The sequence below is a fragment of the Equus quagga genome, chromosome 7 (genome assembly GCF_021613505.1).
Source record: "Equus quagga isolate Etosha38 chromosome 7, UCLA_HA_Equagga_1.0, whole genome shotgun sequence".
Taxonomy (NCBI): Eukaryota; Metazoa; Chordata; class Mammalia; order Perissodactyla; family Equidae; genus Equus; species Equus quagga.
The window spans coordinates 84,415,299-84,435,257 of NC_060273.1; the positions used below are offsets into that span (position 1 = coordinate 84,415,299).

Sequence of the window (19,959 nt, forward strand, 5' to 3'; positions counted from 1 at the left end):
AATGTAAGTGGTGGGTAAGGGCCTGCTAACTCGTGATAAGAAAAGCATTTTAAGTGCTCTCCTTCCATTGATTCAGTACTCCAAACCTACCAGTCCACCCAGCCTTCAAAAGATATAAACCCAGAAACAACTAATGAAAAAAGCCCTAAACACAGCTCTCCGTATTCTTTCTCTCTGCTCATTGTGATTAAACCTGATAAATCCCACTGAGGAGTTAGAAGTAAATATTCCCCCTATTCTCCACCCCCACCCTGCCCCCCCCACCCCCACCCCGGCCCGTCCTTACAGCATGTGCTAAAAGTGGAGTGACGAGGTCAGGAGTAGCCGGGCACTTGCCTATGGATACTGGATAAATCTGGAAAGCATTCTTTCACATCCTCTGAGGTCTTCCCTTCCCTGATCCCCGGAAATTTACTCCCACCTTTATCCTCCTGAAAGTGTTGCTCCTACCTCAACATGACCATTTTTCCATTTTGCCTCCTAGCCTGCCTCCATCATTTCTACAACTTACAGCACCTGCTCCCAATAGCAGTATCCAGCTAACAGAGGACAAGGGCGTTGAGGGTCATGTCCCAGGGCTGCTCCAGCCAGAGGCAAGGGAGAACCACTCAGAGAAGGAAGGCACAGGCAACTTCAAGATTGCCATGGTCTCCAGATAACTGGTGGAAACTACATTTGTCCAGAGGACAGAGGGCCCAGGATGCTGCTCAGCCTCCTTCCTCCCCAAGCTGATCCCTCATTTCAACTAAATCAAGCTTCTCGACAAAGTGCTGTCCACCTGCGGCCTCACCACACAACCCCAAAACCCAGCCCCCACCCTTCTAAAGTGCCCCCAACAGCATCTAACCCTGCTGGCCACTGCCACCTCTCACTTCTCAAATTTCTCTCCTCCTTAACACACCTCATGAATTATCATTCCTCTCTGACAGCTACTTGTTTCCTTCAAAGCTTCCACTTGGGACTGGCCCTGTGGCCGAGTGGTTAAGTTCGCAAGCTCTGCTATGGCGGTCCAGGGTTTCACCCATTCGGATCCTGAGCATGAACCTAGCACCACTCACCAGGCCATGCTGAGGCAGCGTTCCACATGTCACAACTAGAAGGATCCACAACTGAAAATATACAACCATCTACTGGGAGCTTTGGGGAGGAGGAGGAAAAATAAAATCTTTTAAAAAAACAAATAAAAAGCTTCCACTTCCTCTTTCCGACACATCCAAACACAATCCTTCATTCTTAACCCAGGAACGCACCCCGACCCCCAACACTTCCTGCTACACCCAACTGCAGCTTCAGGATCTCTCAACTCCAGCTTATACGACCTTCCTAATCTTATCCAGACTCCCAACAACATCTCCACTGACTCCTGAAAACTTGAAGCTCCACTGTCTGTCGCATCTCTTATTCCAGGTTTGAAACTTGTGATTCTTTTTAAAATACACTTCTAATTTTTTTAACATTATAAAATTTTAAAATGCATATTAATCTTAGAAAATACAAACAAGCAAAAATTTACAAACAGAAATCACCCACAATACCACCTCGGAAGGAAACCATTTCATTTTGAGACATCCATCCAGTTGTGGGTTTTATGCAAACACATTTCACGTTCTTTCAGAAGATGGGGAGCCGTGCATATTGTTTTATAACCTACATTTCTCATGAAAAAATACAATAATCTGTTAAAGCCACTTAAAAATAACTGAAATAGATCAAGTGTACAGACAGGTATTATCAAAGGCCAGGTCAATAAAACGTCGGGCTCCTGAAGCCTGCCTGCATTGTCATTACCCGACAAAGGTTAACCACTTCCCCAACATCTTAACTGCACAGCTTTGTCTTATAGTCAAAATCCCCTCTCTTCCCCCTTCATTTGGCTCAGCCCCTCAAACGTGGATTATCTTAAAAGTCCCACTACCACCACCTTCTCCCAGGCCCAACTCACTCCTCACATCACAAGGGCGGACTGTCACTCTCATGCTAAGAGAGCTAAATAGCCCCCAATGCTCTACACCAAAACCCCAATCTATCAGCCCCATCACCTCTGACAGCTTCGCTACAAAAACAAATTGAGATGCTTGAAAACGCATCTCAAAGGCCACTGGTCTAATGCCTCTGCGTGAATCCCCATGAATCCCATGGGAGATCTGAAAGTTCTCCACATTGAGCTAAAGCAGTCCCACTGCAAAACCTTCACACCAGCCCTGGCTTTGCCTCCAACACCCTCTTCCCAGTGACATGCAAGGACACTAGTACCCATCCTGGGTAAACAGGGACGTTCACTCTTTCCAGTTGACTCCAATACCCTTAACAAAATGGCTATGCTCTGATTATTTACAATAGCCAAGATGTGGAAGCAACCTAAGTGCCCATCAACTGACGATTGGATAAAGAAGATATGGTGTGTGTACACATACACACACTGGAATAGCACTCAGGCATAAAAAAGGATAAAATCGTCCCATTCACAACAACATGGACGGAACTTGAGGGTATCATGTTAAGTGAATTAAGCCAGATAGAGAAAGACGAACTGTGTACGACTCCACTCATAGGTGGAAGTTAAACATGAAGACAAAGAGAACTGATGGTGGATACCAGGGGAAAGGTGGGGTGGGGCGTGGGCACAAAGGGTGAAGTGGTGTACCCACAACATGACTAACAATAATGTACAACTGAAATTTCACAAGGTTGTAAACTATCATAATCTTAATTTAAAAAAAAAAAATGGCTATGCTCTGGATGATCACTAGCTAGCTGGTGACTGGGATTCCCACTCAACTTACCAGTTACCCACCCCTCTCCCAAGTACAAAGGCCCAGAAAACAGACCTTACTACAGACATGGTTCTTGAAGGTGGCTGGCACAGGCCCTGTTGGTAGGCCCTGGCAGGTAAGCTCCTCCCAGCACAATCAGAGCAGCAGGACTAAGTGGCAGGACTCCAGGGAGCAGGGACCCAGACCTCTCCCCATCTAGGCCCCACATCTTGTACAGTTAAGGTCTCTTCTGATGGCTTCATCCCAACACCACTCATCACCACTCGATGTACACCAGCACACTCACACACAAGTGCACACACACACAACACACATCCAATGGTAGCAACAGTTACTACACACTCTGGGCCATGCCCAACCCAATAAAGGGGTTGGCATCAGTCCTGGCACTGGGCCTTTATGGAGCCATTAAGCTACCTCCTGCTATTCTCAAAGTAAGGCTCACAGGAACAAGGTGAGGATTCCTACATCGGAGAACTGGGCCAGGACTCAATGTGAAAGAGTGAGTACAGAAAGAGCAACTTCTTGCCACCGAGCGTGCTGTGCCTTGACTGTTCTTCTGACTGGAGGTCTCTGACAAAAGTCAAGAGGAATTTAGCTAAGAGGGCTCTCACCTCCGGAGAAAAGCTTTTCTTGAAAACACACAAACATGCAGAAACACACACACGCACACACACACCCCACTTCGTTATGAAATTAAGGAAACCATTCCTTTGAGTGTAAGACAGGTTTCTTTTTATTAATTTTTCCTAAACTTGTCTCATGTTTACTGAATGTTTTTCTTAGTGTAAGAACGTGACCTGGAGCTTTAACAAACCAATTTGGATAACACAACCTGGATAAATGCTTATCTGCACACAAGTCATCAATTATCACTCTCTGGCCTGGCCTCCATGTAAATCTAACTGGTCTTAAAGCCTGTCTAAACAGAGAGCAAGCAGACCATATCATCTTATTTCTAGTTTAAACTTTTTAAACTTCAAATTCACCCCCATCCCAACACCCAACCCTCCCCCACACACAAAAAATTTTTATTTTATCAGAAATGGCCATTAAGGACTGAGTCAGTTGCATAAGAATTGGCTTAATCCCGCAGCCAGCACTCCGAAGTAGCTTTTGGCCTCACAGCAGACCAGCTGGAACTCTTGAAGCACGACAGGTAGAGAAAGGACAGAGGATGCTCTAAGTACAGGGCCAAGTCCTGGTGCTGCAAGGCTTCCATGCATGCTTACACACCAACATGAAAATATTTCCACCTTCCTCCTCTCTAGGCAATTTTCCTCTATAGCACTTTAGAGCTTGTAACACTCCAAAATTTTTTAGTGCAGAGATGGACAGAAACTTACTCTAAATATGGAAGGTATAACCTTATTTCTAACAACATAGACCAAAATTAACAGAGAGGCACTCTGCTATACAGAACAATTATTACAAGAATCTAAAATGTAACCAACAAAGCTTATAACAGTTTCTAAGGCAGGTACCAGCTCTGGCCTCTAATATAGGCTTCCCTTGGAGTTTCCAAAATGCCTCACTCCTATCAACAACGCCCCAAAGACAGTCACAGGGAATGCCTTGGTGCTCCTGACACTGGCTACACAGTACGAATGAGGTGTTGCTAAAGTCAGGCACCACCCTTCTTTAACACTAATTTCAGACTCATCCAGCACAATCTAGTGTATCTTAGTTTTTTTATATCATCTGTCAGCTGTTTAACACATACATATTGGCAGATTTGTGACAGATATTAACACTTAACATACAATTGATTGTGAATGAGCTAAAAAGAACTTGTCCTAGAGGACTTCCAGAAGTCCCCTTGTCCTAGGACTTCAAGCTATACCTTAAATTTACACAGAACATCTCTCACCTCAATAAGCAGGCCAGGACACAAATCTTTACACCATAATTAATAAGAATCAATTCCTCAAATTTATCATTCCTATATCCAACAATACACCTACCCAATTCTAACCTTCTGAAAATTATTTAGATTTTGACGCTTGGGGTGTTAGCAAACACACTTTCAGGAACACACTTTCTCAGGAAGAGCTTCCAGGTCTGAAATCCTCAGTTAACAACTTGCTCCAAGCGAAGGGGTCTATTTTCTCAAGAGCAGCACATGGCATTTATAATAGGAGCTCCTTTACTGGGGAAAGGAGGGAAGACGGTAGGAGTGGAAGTGAAGTGTGAAGCTCAGAGTACACCTCGTTGTTCTGCTATGTTAACCCATGCCATGCCATGCTCTAGGCCTCAGAAACAGAGGGAGACCCCACCCCCATCCCCACACCAGGCAGGGAGCCTTTGTGGCAATCTCCACAACAGACTTTTGAAACACAATTAGAGATCCTGCCATATATGTCATAACAAAAAGTCTGCTTGATAGCTAGTTATAGCTTTTGCTATAGCTCAACTTTCCAAAACAAACTTAACTTTATATAAGCATGATTAAACATAAAAGAAGTGAAGCATAAGCTCAGTAAGTCTAACTGGGCTTCTAAATAGTACCATTATGAAAAAGATACAATGCACTTAATTTCTGTACCGAACTATTTAGAAGTCAAAATGCTCCATACATTACCTACATCCCCTCCCCTGAAATCCCCTAAAAACTGACTAAGAAATCTCCAGTATCTGATTGCTCTAGTTGATATTTAGAACAAAGTTGACAACTTAAAGCTTTATAATAGTCTGTTTTAATATAAACAATTCTTGGAATCAATCAATGTCCATTTCAGGAAGCTTCTTGTCTGAATCCAAAGGCACAGCTGTGTCTGTACCCTGCTCGGCAGCGTGAGGGCCTGGGTTGTCTCCTTGTCCATCCACTGGTCCATTCTGCTCTGCATTTTTTTGCTCCTCTTTTGGAGGTTCCACTTTGGGTTTAGGCTTTGAAATTATAGGGCTGCAGATATTCACCAGTTCCTAGAATGACAGGAGAGAAAATTATGGTTTTTTATAAAAATAAACTTTGTGTGTCATTCTAAACCCAAGTCCACACTCTCTCATTCTAAAACACAATAACGACGTTCCCTCCTAAATGTCACTTTAAGGACTATTAATAAGTAACAAGGATGACCAAAAACACTACTAAATATTTAAAGCTGTAAATTACCTTAATTTTAGCCTCAATCTCTTTTGCCTTGACAACTGGATCCACGGTCAGACTTTGCTTGTTCTGCAGATTCAGCCTGTTATTCATCCACTCCATGGCCTCACTCGTGCTTTTCTCCACCTTTACCATGTCAGCAGCATCCAAATGGTCATACTGGTCCTCCTGCAACCAGTAATCCACCAGACAAGTGTCAAAAAGATGATACTCTCCCTGCTCAAATAGTGTCTAGTTCTTTGCTCGCTATCTTTTAAAGCTACAATTTTTCCAAAAATGAAGCACACGTAGCCTCATGATCTAAACAGACATTCAATTCCTTAAGAATTGTTCAAGAAAAAGTAACTCCAACTTTTAAAACACTCAGGAAATAGATTTAAAGGCCAAAACCATAATAAGGGGGCAATTAAAGGTTTCAACAGTATAAGCAGCACACGTTTTACACAAAATCTTATGAAGATATCACAATGCAAAAAAAATTACATGTCTTTAGACATGAAACCTGAGGTTTAGGAGTGCTAGTTAGAAACCAAAACAATAACGAACACAATTTTTTAAAAGAGGGCTTTCAGAAGCAAAATTTTTTTTAAAAAGAAACAAGTTCAATTTATCACTCAAAGTTTCTTACACTGATGATAAATCAAGAACCCGGAATATACTAGAGGAGTTAAGAGGCCAAAGTCTGGAGCCAGACCTCAGGCCCAATCCCAGTTCCCCCAACAGTAACTATGGGTGTTGCTTAAGGACAATGAGGCTCAAACAGTTAGAAATTATTTATAAACATTGATACTACCACTTACTTCATAAGGGTACTGTGTGGACTTAATGAGATAACATATTTATGGAGTACCACATATTGCTCAAAAATTGATAAGTAGTTTACTATTGAGATAGTCCTACATCTGCATAACAAACCAAATTATATGCCTAACGTGTTCTCAGAAAGACCAGGATAGAGCAGGCTGTCACTGATGAAGCTTTTCACAGCAAGAAAAGGAAGTGGAACAACACTGCTCCACTGCAGATTACACCTATTAAAGAAGCAGCAGCAAACCCCAGGGTTCTCAGTAAGACTCTGTACAATATTACACATTACACTAACATCCAAAAAGAAAATACTATTAAACAATAGTTAAAAAGAAGAGAAAAACTGCTATATAAATGCCTCAAAACTTCACTCTACCAAACAACAGCAAGGAGCAGGGGGGGAATAAGATACCTTGTTTTTGAAAGAGTTGATTACTTTCATATACTGTTGGATTTGTTTCCCTAGTTCTTCAAATAATTTTGGTCTTTCTTCAGATTCCTGGAATCGTATCTTAATAGGTTGACCTAGATTCTTAACAGAAGAGAGAATATACAAGTGTTCACAGGGCAGCTTAAACTGTCATAGTAGTATTGTTTCCACTATTACTAAGACTGATTATGATTTAAGCTCCAATACCAAGATTGGTTATAAATTAAACTACATTTAATCTCCATGTACTACATATAAGAAATTAAACATTCTTCCCCAGCCCACTGACATATATCCTCCGGCTAGTTATGAGAATATACCTCAATACTGTTCCATGTGGAACCACTTCAACTTGTCACCTGAGCCCCTAATTCTCAAAACACAGTGAGGAGACAACCAATAATTAGATGCCTCCTGATAGTGACACACCGACAATAAATAGGAAGTACACTTGCCAAAAACATTTTTTTAAAACCTGAATCGGACAAAGCCTCTAGATCTAACCATCAATTTACCAGGTAATATTAAATACCATAGAGATTAAATCAGCAAAATCCAGACTGGGGGGAAATTCTACAGGACAAATGATCCAGTTTCTTCATCAACTAAACAAGAGAGAAATGATAGAAGGAGAACTACAGACACAGATTTTTGAGACCTATCAACAGAAGGTATGGACCTTACTTGGATCCTGAATCAAACAAACTAAAAAATAATTTATGAAACAACTGGAACTTGAAAACTGACTGAATATATGGTGATATTAAGGAATTTTTTTACGTGTGATAATGGTACAGCTTAAGGTTATATTTCCTTAATAAATATTGAAGTATTTTTGGATTTAATATAACATGAGGGGCTTGATTCAAGTAACAGAGTGAGAGAAGTGAAACAAACTGGCCATAAGTGGACAACATACGAAACTATTATTCTCTCTACTTTCATGTGTTTGATATTTTTAGTAAAACTAAAAACTCAATGGGGAGGATCTCACAGGAGGCTCTTGTAATTTTTGCCAAAATGAGGGGAAACCACAGGCACCCGGAGCAATCCCATTCCAGAGGTTTGCCACAATGGCCCGATCTGAGAAGAAACTAAGTAACCTTGACAAATGTAAAAAACCTCTTCTTGTGCATCTGCATCCTTTTCCAAACAAAAGGCTGCCATTTTAGATAACTCTTTGTACTAACCATAAGGTTTAACAATCAGATTCTTTAAATACAAACCAGATGCTTTGCTCTATTGAGAATCAAGGCTATACACACAGCCCTGCACCGCAGGTGCCTTTAGGACAGGGACACAGTCTTTGCTAGTCTTTGAATCTCGACACCATGAATGAACTAAATCTCCAATTCAGTGAAACATTTTAAGTCTAAACTCAATTTTCAGAAAAATTCTTCTGGGGGTCGGCTCCGTGGCCGAGTGGTTAAGTTCCTGCGCTCTGCTGCGGCGGCCCAGGGTTCGGATCCTGGGCGCGGACATGGCACCACTTGTCAGGCCATGTTGAGGCAGCGTCCCACATCCCACAACTAGAAGGACATGCAAGTAAGATATACAACTGTGTACAGGACGGGTTTGGGGAAATAAAGCAGAAAAAAAAAAGAAAAGAAAAGAAAAATTCTTCTGTTACTTTGAGGTTCTAAAAGTGAGAAGACAATGAACCTAACTGATAAAGGGTATAGTTCTTCAATCACTTTCAGCCCGTCTTCATTTCTTGACATGAGAATTCCACTCTACTTTGAGACACTCTCCTTGCAAACTACAGCATGGGTTCAGGACACTTCTGCTTTCAAGAATCACTTACTTTTAACTCAGCCAATTTATCGACATAAACTTGCTTTGGCTGGTCTTCTCCATCTTCATACAACCAATTTTCAGTATCTTCTAGTTTCATGGTAAAACTGTTACGATCCTAAAGATGAAGAAGACACCGGAATTAGGTCAATCAAAAATCAGTAGATTAGGGGCTGGTTCCGGGGCCGAGTGGTTAAGTTTGCACACTCCGCTGCAGGCGGCCCAGTGTTTCGTTGGTTTGAATCCTGGGTGCGGACATGGCACTGCTCATCAAACCACAGTGAGGCAGCATCCCACATGCCACAACTAGAAGGACCCACAATGAAGAATATACAACTATGTACCGGGGGCTTTGGGGAGAAAAAGGAAAAAAACAAAATCTTAAAAAAAAAAAAAAAATCAGCAGATTTGCCAGTGGAGTCACAGGCATAGACAGCAAAATATCTGGCTTTGCTTTAAAACACAGGGGGAGTGGGGGTCGGGGATACAGAAAACAAGACTGGCAAAATGCTGTTTTGCTTGGTAAGTACAGGGGATTTCATTATACGATTCTTTCTGCTGTAAGGGAGGTTTGGGTATGTTTGAAACTTTCAGAATTAAAAACTGCATTTAAAAATAAGTGAATTATATAGTTAATAATACTATATTGCATATTTGAAAGTTGCTAAGAGAGTAGATCTTGCATGTTATCATCACAAGAAAAAAAATTTGTTCTATGTATGGTGACAAATGTTTAACTACACCTACTGTAGTGATCATTTTACAATGTATACAAATACTGAATCATTATGTGGTACACCTGAAACTAATGTAATATTATACGTCAATTATACCTCAATAAAAAAAGAGTTAAGATAAAGTAAACATCAGGGAAAAACGAACTGATTTAAAGAAAAATACTAAGTAAACAAAAGTATGCAAATCTATCAAAAAGTTATGCCCCCTCCCCCAAAAAAGTGATGCACAAAGACTAACCTTTGGAAAATACTCCACTAATAAATACAAAATAAAATAATATAAAACTTTTCCCCAAACGTACATTTGTAATCAATTTACTGTATACCTACAGGTGCAAACTTCCCTTCTAATCCATTTTAAGATGCTCCCAGAAGACACATAACAGGTAGGCACAGTGGCACATACTTACATCTTCATTCACAAACTTCTCATATTCACCACCAAGCTTGTCTCTCATTTCATACACATATTCTTCTACTGCATTCTTAGCATCATTCCTCTCCTTCTCCAGTTTATCCTGCATGATCATCTTACCCTGAGAACAGCAGAAATTAGTTAGACTTCTGACAACTGAGACAGTTTCCTCTCAAATATTAAGTGATATAGTTATAAAAGTAGAGAATCCTTCTTCCCCAAATCCTTTTAGTTCTGCAAATCATCCAGAAAGGAGAGCTGGAAGCATTAGTCCTCAGTAAATTACGAAGATCCAGTGAGTTTTTTGAGTGTGCTTAGGAAAAAAAAGAGCAATAGAAATGTCAAGATGTAGATACTCAAAAGCAAAAAAAATAAGAAAAGAATTTAAGACAAAAGAACTTTTAAGAAACTACCAGCTCAGTGTCACAAGATAGTATACTCAGCTGTACTATTACTATAGAATACCAAGAAAAATCAAATTATTCATATAGTATAAACGTTAAAGGTTCTATAAAACACAACTACTCAGAGATCCAACAGATACATGATAAGAAACATCACAGATAACAATTAATTCAATAATTGTGCTCCAGGGTCCCAAACCTTGCATCACTCAATATAACAAGAGTTACATTATGGACTGGCAATAGGGAACAGAACTAATAAACAAAACAGTGCTATCATCAATGCTATGTGATTTCTCCTACTGATCAACTTCCATGACCCACCAGCTCAAACATCCCAATCTCTAGTGAATAAACACGCAAACAACGATACCTCCCCATAGACCAAAGACATAATGTCAAAGATCTCATAACGGAGCTTCTAGCAATACAAACATAGTATCACCATAAAAGTACTTTGACATTACATGGAATCTATCAAACTTGCCGTTGCAAGCCCCAAAAATCTAAAATTATTTTCTCAAACTCCAAACAACCAAAACTGTATAAAGGTCACTAGACACAGAGTGTGAACACTATGGTCACATTAATTTGTTAGCTTATTGTTCTAAGAGACTTGAAATAACAACCTCATTTTCAATGTACAAGTTGAGCATCTCTCTGTCTATTTGCCATAAAAGCTGATTCTCAATTGGCAAGTCCACAGTACTGGTCTTCACTTTTGCCTTCTTGGCTTGAGGAGGTTGGTCCATCTTTTTGTCTTTTGATCCAGCTTGAGAGGTCTAAAATAACAGAAATCATCAAGAACAAACATATATACAGACTATCTTAAACTTCCAACTGGGTTACATACCAAAAACTATTTTCGCATTTATATCAACTTTGTTTTCTGATGATCCAAATAACCTAGGACTGTCTCTTTCAATACCTGGAAAATTAAATTCTATGAGTAGTCAAATCCATAGAGAGAGAAAATAATGACAGTTGCCAGGGGCTGGGGAGAGGCAAGATGGGATAATGAGGAGTTGTTGTTTAATTGGTAGAGTTTTGGGTCAGCAAAATGAAAAAGTTCTAGAGACTGGTTTGCACCACTGAGCATACTTAACACTAAACTGTACACATACACATACAAATTAATAAATATACACACATACATATATAAACAACCTGCCATAATCCCACTATCAACATATAATCACTACTGAATCTGTAATTTTCTTCCACTCATCTAACCACACAGACGTGCATGTGAAATCAGTGAGGACAGGGTATGAAATTTTTGTGTGTCAGAAACATACTGTCAATATGATTCCCAAAATGTCTGTACCTATTTACACTCTCACAAGGAGTGAGAGAATCCATTCTGCTGCACCCTGGCCACAAATAGGAACTCATTTATCGTCATCTTATGATTATTTTCTTTGGGTCAACAACCTTTTTTCGCACACTTATAAACCATACTTATCTCTTCAAATTGCCTAGTCACGTTGCATTCACTGTTCTCTTAGGATTTTAGTGACTGTTTCCCCAAGTGATTGACTCTCTAGTTTTTCTAATTCTCTATTACTTGTGTATGTAAGTTTTTATTGTTGAATACATCCATCTTTTCCTTTGTGATTATGTTTTTATGCTTTGAAAGCCATTCCTGATCCACAAATTAGAAAAATACTTATTCCAGTTGTCTGTTTTAACTTTCAAATTTATCTGGAATTCAACTTGCCCTATGATGTGAGGCAAGATTTCAAAGTCATTTCCCCACATCCTATCCAAGTAACTTAAGTCAGTTGCTGAAATTTATGTATCACTTGTATTTCACTTCCCTTAGAAACAATACTATGAAAGGCACCAGTTCCCAAGCCACCTCACAGAAGAAGCCTAAGTAATAACCCCCTGAAACTTCCCACAGCTCCATCTATGCAGGGGAAGGAGGGAAGGCACCTCTCCCTTCTCCTTTCTCTCCCCCACCTTGCAAACACAGAGTAAGTACTTCTCTCTCCCTCTGCTGCCCCCAACCCAGCCAACAACAAGAAGGGTCTTCCACCTTGGAAACTGACTGTAGAAGACTAAAGCATCTGTGAGTACAATTTCCTCAGTCCATTATTTTCTTTTTTACACTTATTTGCACAGCTAAAGGAAAGTAATTAAAGTTTGTTAACTGATATGAAAATAGGTAACAGACTCAAGCCCCCAAAGGCTCTGCAAAACATTTTTAAATGCCACAATCAGAAATCTCACCTGAGAAGGTGAGATTATATACTGCAATGTCATAAATAATTTGAAAGAAAAGGTGTTTTCAATGCTGACAACAAATTTAAACACGCAAGCTCGAAAGTCAAAATTACAGGACAGGTTATAAAAGATTCAAAAATGTTATATATTAATTTAAATAAATGTTTGGGATAAATATTTACAAAATATACTTAAATACATTATTTAAAACAATATCTCTTGACAAAAAGACAAGTTTCAGAGAGTTAATAAAATTTGAAAAAATTATCTCACTGTTTATTGGCAAAGAATAAATTATGAGCAGAATGACTATTGGTAATAGCCATTCAGAAACCAGCATGAATCGATCACTAGCCTAGTAAAACTAGGGCTTCTGAGTGCTTTCTTCCCACATAGCAACTAGTCTTTACAGTTCAAAGACCATCTTGCCAAACGTACCTTCCAAGCACACCACAAAATTTTGCTTGAACTGTTCAAAAAAATGAAGAATTCCTAATATAACTATCTTCTAAGACATGGTATCTCAGCCAAAACCATGTATGTGAAGACACTACAAATCATACTCATACCTCCATTTCTTCAGATTCTGTCTTATTTTCTGCTGGCAACTGCTGCTGCTGCTCTTCAACATGTGGTTCCTCCTGGTCCACTTGCATCTTCTGAAAAACAGGTGACATCAAATTCTGAAACTAGGAAATACTAGTCAAAGACTAAGCAATCTTCATGACACATTGGCAAAATTCCATGGTATGGAATTCCTGCTCAATTACCAGCAATTAGAAGACCTAGACTCAAATTCCAGCTATGACACTATGTCACCTAGAACAGTTAAATTTTCTCTCTGGGTCTCAGCTAATATATCTGTACAATGGAGATAACACCTCCCCTGCCCTACCCTTATATAAACAGCAGCAGCCGTGGGACTGCTCTGTAAACCACAGCAGTACTCATAGTGCAGTGCGGGAATATTTAGTACAATATAATCTGAAGAGCATGAGTTCCTCCAAGCTTCTTCATGAGTAAATTTCTCTCAAAAGTCTTAACTTTTTTAAGCAATTTTTAAGTCAGCTTTTTCATCCTCAAAAGTACAACCAGTGCGTGCATTAGGAGAGGAGAACACCTTGAGGACTCTGTTGAAAGACCAAAGCCTAACAATAACGATAAAGAAGGGAGAAGCTTGTGGAGACCCTGGATCACTGGCTTTCAATGCCCACAGCACACCAGAATGACCTTGGGGGCTTGTAAAACTACTGATACCTTAGCCCCAGCCCAGACCAACTCTAACAAGATCTCTGAGGATGAGACCCAAACATCTGTAGTTTCACAAAGCCTTGATTTTGATGTACAGGAAGGATAAGATCCAGTGTACGATCCCAACAAATGATTGTAAAACCTATTATACTTATGAAAATAATCAACTGAGACTCATAGGATTCTTCAGTAATCAGAAAGAATCAAGAATAACTCAAGGGGCTGGCCCCGTGGCCAAGTGGTTAAGTTCGCACTCTGCTTTGGCGGCCCAGGGTTTCACCAGTTTGGATCCGGGGCGTGGACACAGCACCACTCGTCAAGCCATGCTGAGGTGGCATTCCACATAGCACAACCAGAAGGACCTACAACTAGAATATACAACTATGTACTGGGGGGCTTTGGGGAGAAGAAGAATAAATAAAATCTTAGGGGGCAAAAAAGGGGGCCAGCACAATGGCACAGCAGTTAAATTCACACATTGCACTTCGGCAGCCTGGGGTTCACCAGTTTGAATCCCAGGCACAGACCTACACACTGCTTGTCAAGACATGCTGTGGCAGGCATCCCACATATAAAGTAGAGGAAGATTGGCAGGGATGTTAGCTCAGGGCCAGTCTTCCTCAGCAAAACGAGGAGGACTGGCAGCATATGTTAGCTCAGGGCTAATCTTCCTCAAAAACAAACAAACAAAAAAACCTCAAGTTGAGAACTGTATAGTCTAAAGGAGGATGCCAATTATGTTCCCTTTCTACATAAATTATGTGTAAAGACTTTCTGCTAGTTCATCCATGCTGCGGGAAGGGGATACAAGCAAACCCACTCTCAGCAGCTCTGTCACAATGTTCTTCGTCACACATCAGTCTATTTACTAGAATTTCTAGACAAGTCACTTCTGGGCCATCCATAAGCGGTCTAAAATGGCATAAAATGTCCAGATTACCTCTTCCTCCTTCGCATTCTGATCTGTTTCCATTGGTTCCTCATTTTCCTCAAACTTGTGCACTTCCACTAGGGATGCGCTGGACACACTGAAAATGCCATGGATGTTTACCCGAACCTTGACTTTCACTTTCGAACTGGAGCCATCAGACTGAGGAGTGACTTTCTGAACGGAAAACTGAGCTAGGGACAAATAAGAGACAAAAAAGAACACGTAACCTGAGAGAAGAGATTCAAACATAAACATCTGCCCACACTGCCAGGTTATGTCCATTTCTCCAAGACAAGTCAGTAACGTGACACTTCAAATAAGCAAAGTGGGTACTCTTAGAATTTACTAAATTATCAGATTTCCCCTTCCTCTTTCACATATAGTGAAACTCTTATTATCCCAATTGAGGACTCGAACATCTCCTAACCCTCCAAACATTTCCTTCCCTCTAGTGTCTTATTTTTCTTTATATGCCACTGCCAAATAAATTCCTAAAACAGATTTGTCAAATTCTCTTCTACTAAAAAAAAAACCCCAGTGATCCCACAATGTTTCTGTTGTTTATCAAGAAATTGCCGTTTCTAAATTCAATTACTATACTAGGGTTTTACTTATGTTTTTTAATTCACAAAACTCCGGAAGGTATAAATTATCATGCTCATTCCTGTTTTACAAATGAGGGAAACAGAGTAGGTTAACTTTCCACAGCTTCTAAGTACCATTCAGGATATTCCTAATACTTTAGCCATGTATTGTAGTTCAACAATTATCATACAACTCTATAGTTTCTCTCTCCTCAATTGGCGTTATTTCCAGATTATAAGAGTTTCTCAGAGTCTATGAAAACTGGCCAACATGGCTCCTTAACCTATGATATTGATATCACAATTTCCTAAGGATTTTTTGTGTACATCTTAAAACTCTATGTTAGGGTCACACTTGAATTTTTTAAATCTCCTTTCAGTATCTAGCACCACATTATGCACAAGATACACTCACAATGTGTATTAACCAAGAAATACTGCCCACACAACAAGAGATCCAATTAAATCATGACCATCTTGCTGGTTCTATATCTGGTAACAAGACTGGAAGAGGTTTTTTCCCGTAATCTAACATAGCCAAATTTCAGAACACTGTATTTGTTGGCTCTGCTATCCCAGTTTCTTCCAAGTACATACCATTTTTTTTTTTTTCCAATTCCCAGCTCTTTACTTACCTATAGCAGGATCTGGATAAGGTAAATCTTGAGGAGAGCAATAATAGGCCTCAAGAGTGAACGGTTCCTTTCTATAAAATGTGAGTACTTTAGAGAAAGGAGCAGCATGATTTTTTGAAAAGACTTCACAGTCACTGAATGGAGGAAGACGACAAAAATACACAAATTTAGGATATTTCTAACACTTTTACTCATATGTTCTATGTTTCTAATTATTCTATAGCTCTACTTACTCCTCTAAACTGGCATCATTTCCAGATTTTATCAGTTACCAAGAAAAAATATACATATATATGTATACAAAGTCAGTTTAAAAAAAGCAATATACTTCAATCAGCACATAAACGGCACCAATTATTTCATTAGGATCAAGTAAACGAAACTAAATAAGGACACAAATTTACTCTTATAACTAAAGTAAGCACTTTGCTTCATGCACTGTAACAAAATGTTACAGATTTGTCTAAGTTGAAATGGAGGACAGTATTCTACTCAGACTTAACACTGAGCTAACTTTAAGTAAAAAAATGATTGAGGCCAGCCCGGTGGCATAGTAGTTAAGTTCGTGTGCTCTGCTTCCACAGCCCAGGGTTCAGAGGCCTGGATCCCGGGCTTAGAACTATGCACCACTCATCAAGCCATGCTGTGGTGGCATCCCACATACAAAATGGAGGAAGATTGACACAGATGTTAGCTCAATGACAATCCTCCTCAAGCAAAAAGAGGAGGACTGGCAACACATGTTTGCTCAGGGCCAATCTTCCACACACGTGCGCACACACACAAAAGAGTAGTACACACATTATTACCTTGACCCTTCTTCAGCTGGAGAATTCCACCTCAGAGATATTGGATATGGTACCACATCAGTGATAGAAAATTCTCTGACTTTGAAAGCAGGTGATAAGATTGCACACTAGAATAGTAATTTTTAAAAATTCTATTTGACATTATGAACTAATATCACAAGACCGATAAATAATGACTTCAGAAGACCATCATCAATGATGTTTAAATACTTACATTAATAATTTAATGGTGCCTGAATAAGCAGTTTTACAAACTTCTATCATTTGTCAAATTACCTATATAATCTAGCTGTTCCTTATTTTTTCATTAACCCCAATCTTTATTTAATTGATGCACAATACTACTTCATCTATAGATAACAGATACTATGCCAAATTCTAGTACTATCTCAGGCTTACCTATGTCTAGTAAATTATCTTATTACATGTTATAGAGTACAACTCCATTTATAAAGTCCACCTCTGATACCCATTTTAAAACAGAAGTTTCAAAATCTTACACCTTGAGACTACCCTGAGCTAACTTCAGATTATTGCCTGGATACATAAAGCACTCCTGTCTTATTACAATGACCTACAAATGGTACCTGTGAAAGAAAGCAAACTCACCTGCAGTGCACAGCCTCGAGTGACAGCTTCATCAGCATTTAGCGTTGTACTAAGTTCTTTACCAAAAAACTTACTGATCTTCTCTTTCACTGCAGGGATTCGTGTCGCACCACCAACTATCTCCACTGCATAAATATCTTCTTTCTTTAATTCTATTTTAAAATTATTAAAATAGACATTTAGATTAAAAGATCTTTAAATAAGTATTTTTCAATGAAATAAAAGAGCAATATAACATCTTATCAAAACAAAATAACTCACAGATGTGTAACAAAACCCTGCCAGTCCTTCACCCCCTCCACAAAAACACACATGCACGGATGTGCAGCATCTGGAAACAAATAGGTTATGCTTTGATGCTCAAAATAATGGGAGCAGGGAGGCACAAAAATACTGGGACTTGAGAGGTGAGGGCCAACAATGCTCTGTGGTTTGCAATCTCTGAAATAGTCTCACTCAATTAATTATTAAAACATCAATAGCTAAGCTAGCTATAAGGAAATTAAGAGGGCCTCGAAATATTGGGTTACCCCTGACATGGCATGAAAAAGAGGTATTCAGACGCACATCTAGCCACTCCAGCACTCCATCTAGACCATAAGCATAGTTCACATTATAACACAGGTACAGTCTCCTCACATCAGAAGGAAAAAAGGTGCAGACGAAGGCTCTGCTGTCACTCACAAAACACCTCTTAATACTACCCGGTTTCCTGGTCACATTTTATGCTACAAACACTGACAATTTATTGAGAAGGGCTATTTAAAGAAATGGGCTATCCCAGTATGGAAAGAACATGCCTATTTGCCATAATCACTCATTTAAGATCTGCACCTGTATCAAAATGATGCTCCATCTCAACACTCTGAAAATAGCTAGCAATCAACACAACAGTAGACCCTAGGAAAATGTCTGTTGAAGGTTTTGGGAAAATTAGTAATACATTCCTAAATCAAACTTCCACCTTTCAGCCTGAGATAAAATTAAAGCATCCTATTAAAATAAGTGTGTGGTTATCATATCCTCCCTTTGCTCTATTTCTGGTTTTACTGTGTAGGTGTGAGGAAGATTTGCCCTGAGCTAACATCCATTGCCACCATCTTTTGTTGCTGAAGAAAGATTAGTCCTGAGCTAACATCTGTGTTAATCTTCCCCAGTCTGTACGTGCAACGCCTCCACACTGCATGACTGGTGAGTGGAGTAGGTCCGCGCCCAGGATCCGAACCCACGAACTTGGGCTGCCAAAGCGGAGCACACGCAACTTTAACCACTCTGCCACAGGGCCGGCCCCTCTTTGCTCTACTTCTTATTCAGCAAAGGATTCACTGACAGAAAAGCCTACAAGATTACTACAGCAGCATTGCAAATGACAATTTCTACCATCATGTAACAAGTGAGTTATTATCCATCTTTGAGCCAAAACTATTACATCTCCCCGGACACTATTATCAAAAGATTACTTGGGGCAGGGGTGGGTACTCCAGGGGGAAGATATAGATCAAAAGAAGCTTATACAGCACTGATACAATCAAAATTTGTATAAACGAAGAAAAAGTTAATAAAGAACATTTCCAAAGAGCCTGAGATACATAAACAATTCAAACACAAAAATACTTACTGGCTTGTTCCAAAACACTACGAAGTGGTGGCTCTACTCTAGCTAAGAGATCATCACACATCTCCAGAAATTTGCCTCTATGAAAAAAACAAAAATAGGTTAAATCATATTCCACTTTTACGTGACATAAATGGCTATAATCAAAACTACAGATAACAACAAGCACTGGCAAGTCTGTAGATAAATTAGATCCCTCACACATTCCTGGTGGGAATGTGAAATGGTGTGGCCAGTCTGGAAAAGTTGGCAACTCTTCAAGATGTTAAACGTAGTATTACCATGAGTTAGCATTCCACTTTAGGTATATATTCAAGAGAAACGAAAAGATGATCACACAAAAACTAACACATGCATGTTCACAGCAGTATTATTCAGAACAGCCAAAAAAGTGGAAAACACCCCTCATGTCCATCAAGTGTATTCGGCAATAAAAAGCAATGAACACAATAAAACACAAAAACGAATAATACATGTTACAATATAGATGAACTCTGAAAACATTATGTTAGGTGAAAGAAGCCAAACAAAAAAGAACACATATGACTCCGTTTAAATGAAAGTTCAGAAGAGGTATATTCAGAGAAAGTAGATGAATGGCTGCCTAGGGCTAGGAGGAAGAAGAGATGGGAAAGACAGCTAATGGATACCGATTCTTTTTTTTTCCCTTTAAATTAATATACTTTATTTTTTACATCAATTTTAGGTTTACAGAGAAACAAATGGTAAGTATAGAGAATTCCCTCATATCCCTCACCACCTCCCCAGTTGCCCTATTAACATCTTGCATCAGAGTGATACGTTCCTACCAACTGATGAACCAACGGTG

The 19,959-nt window shown here is 39.5% G+C and overlaps 1 protein-coding gene across 3 annotated transcripts in view; it reads right to left on the reverse strand.

The window, feature by feature from the left end:
• Positions 1-3,486: 3,486 nt before the first annotated feature.
• The window catches only part of HSPA4 (heat shock protein family A (Hsp70) member 4), a 41,153-nt gene continuing 24,680 nt past the window's right edge, over positions 3,487-19,959 (reverse strand). For all 3 annotated transcript variants that reach the window (XM_046668703.1, XM_046668705.1, XM_046668706.1), the window contains 12 exons: positions 19,134-19,210; positions 17,516-17,667; positions 16,907-17,013; positions 16,098-16,231; positions 14,888-15,069; positions 13,266-13,355; positions 11,097-11,249; positions 10,059-10,184; positions 8,922-9,029; positions 7,100-7,219; positions 5,887-6,048; positions 3,487-5,696 (listed from right to left, as the gene is read on the reverse strand). In XM_046668703.1, the coding sequence (XP_046524659.1) occupies positions 5,493-5,696; positions 5,887-6,048; positions 7,100-7,219; positions 8,922-9,029; positions 10,059-10,184; positions 11,097-11,249; positions 13,266-13,355; positions 14,888-15,069; positions 16,098-16,231; positions 16,907-17,013; positions 17,516-17,667; positions 19,134-19,210 (1,615 nt within the window). In that variant the 3' untranslated portion in view covers positions 3,487-5,492. The remainder of the gene's footprint in view (positions 5,697-5,886; positions 6,049-7,099; positions 7,220-8,921; positions 9,030-10,058; positions 10,185-11,096; positions 11,250-13,265; positions 13,356-14,887; positions 15,070-16,097; positions 16,232-16,906; positions 17,014-17,515; positions 17,668-19,133; positions 19,211-19,959) is intronic.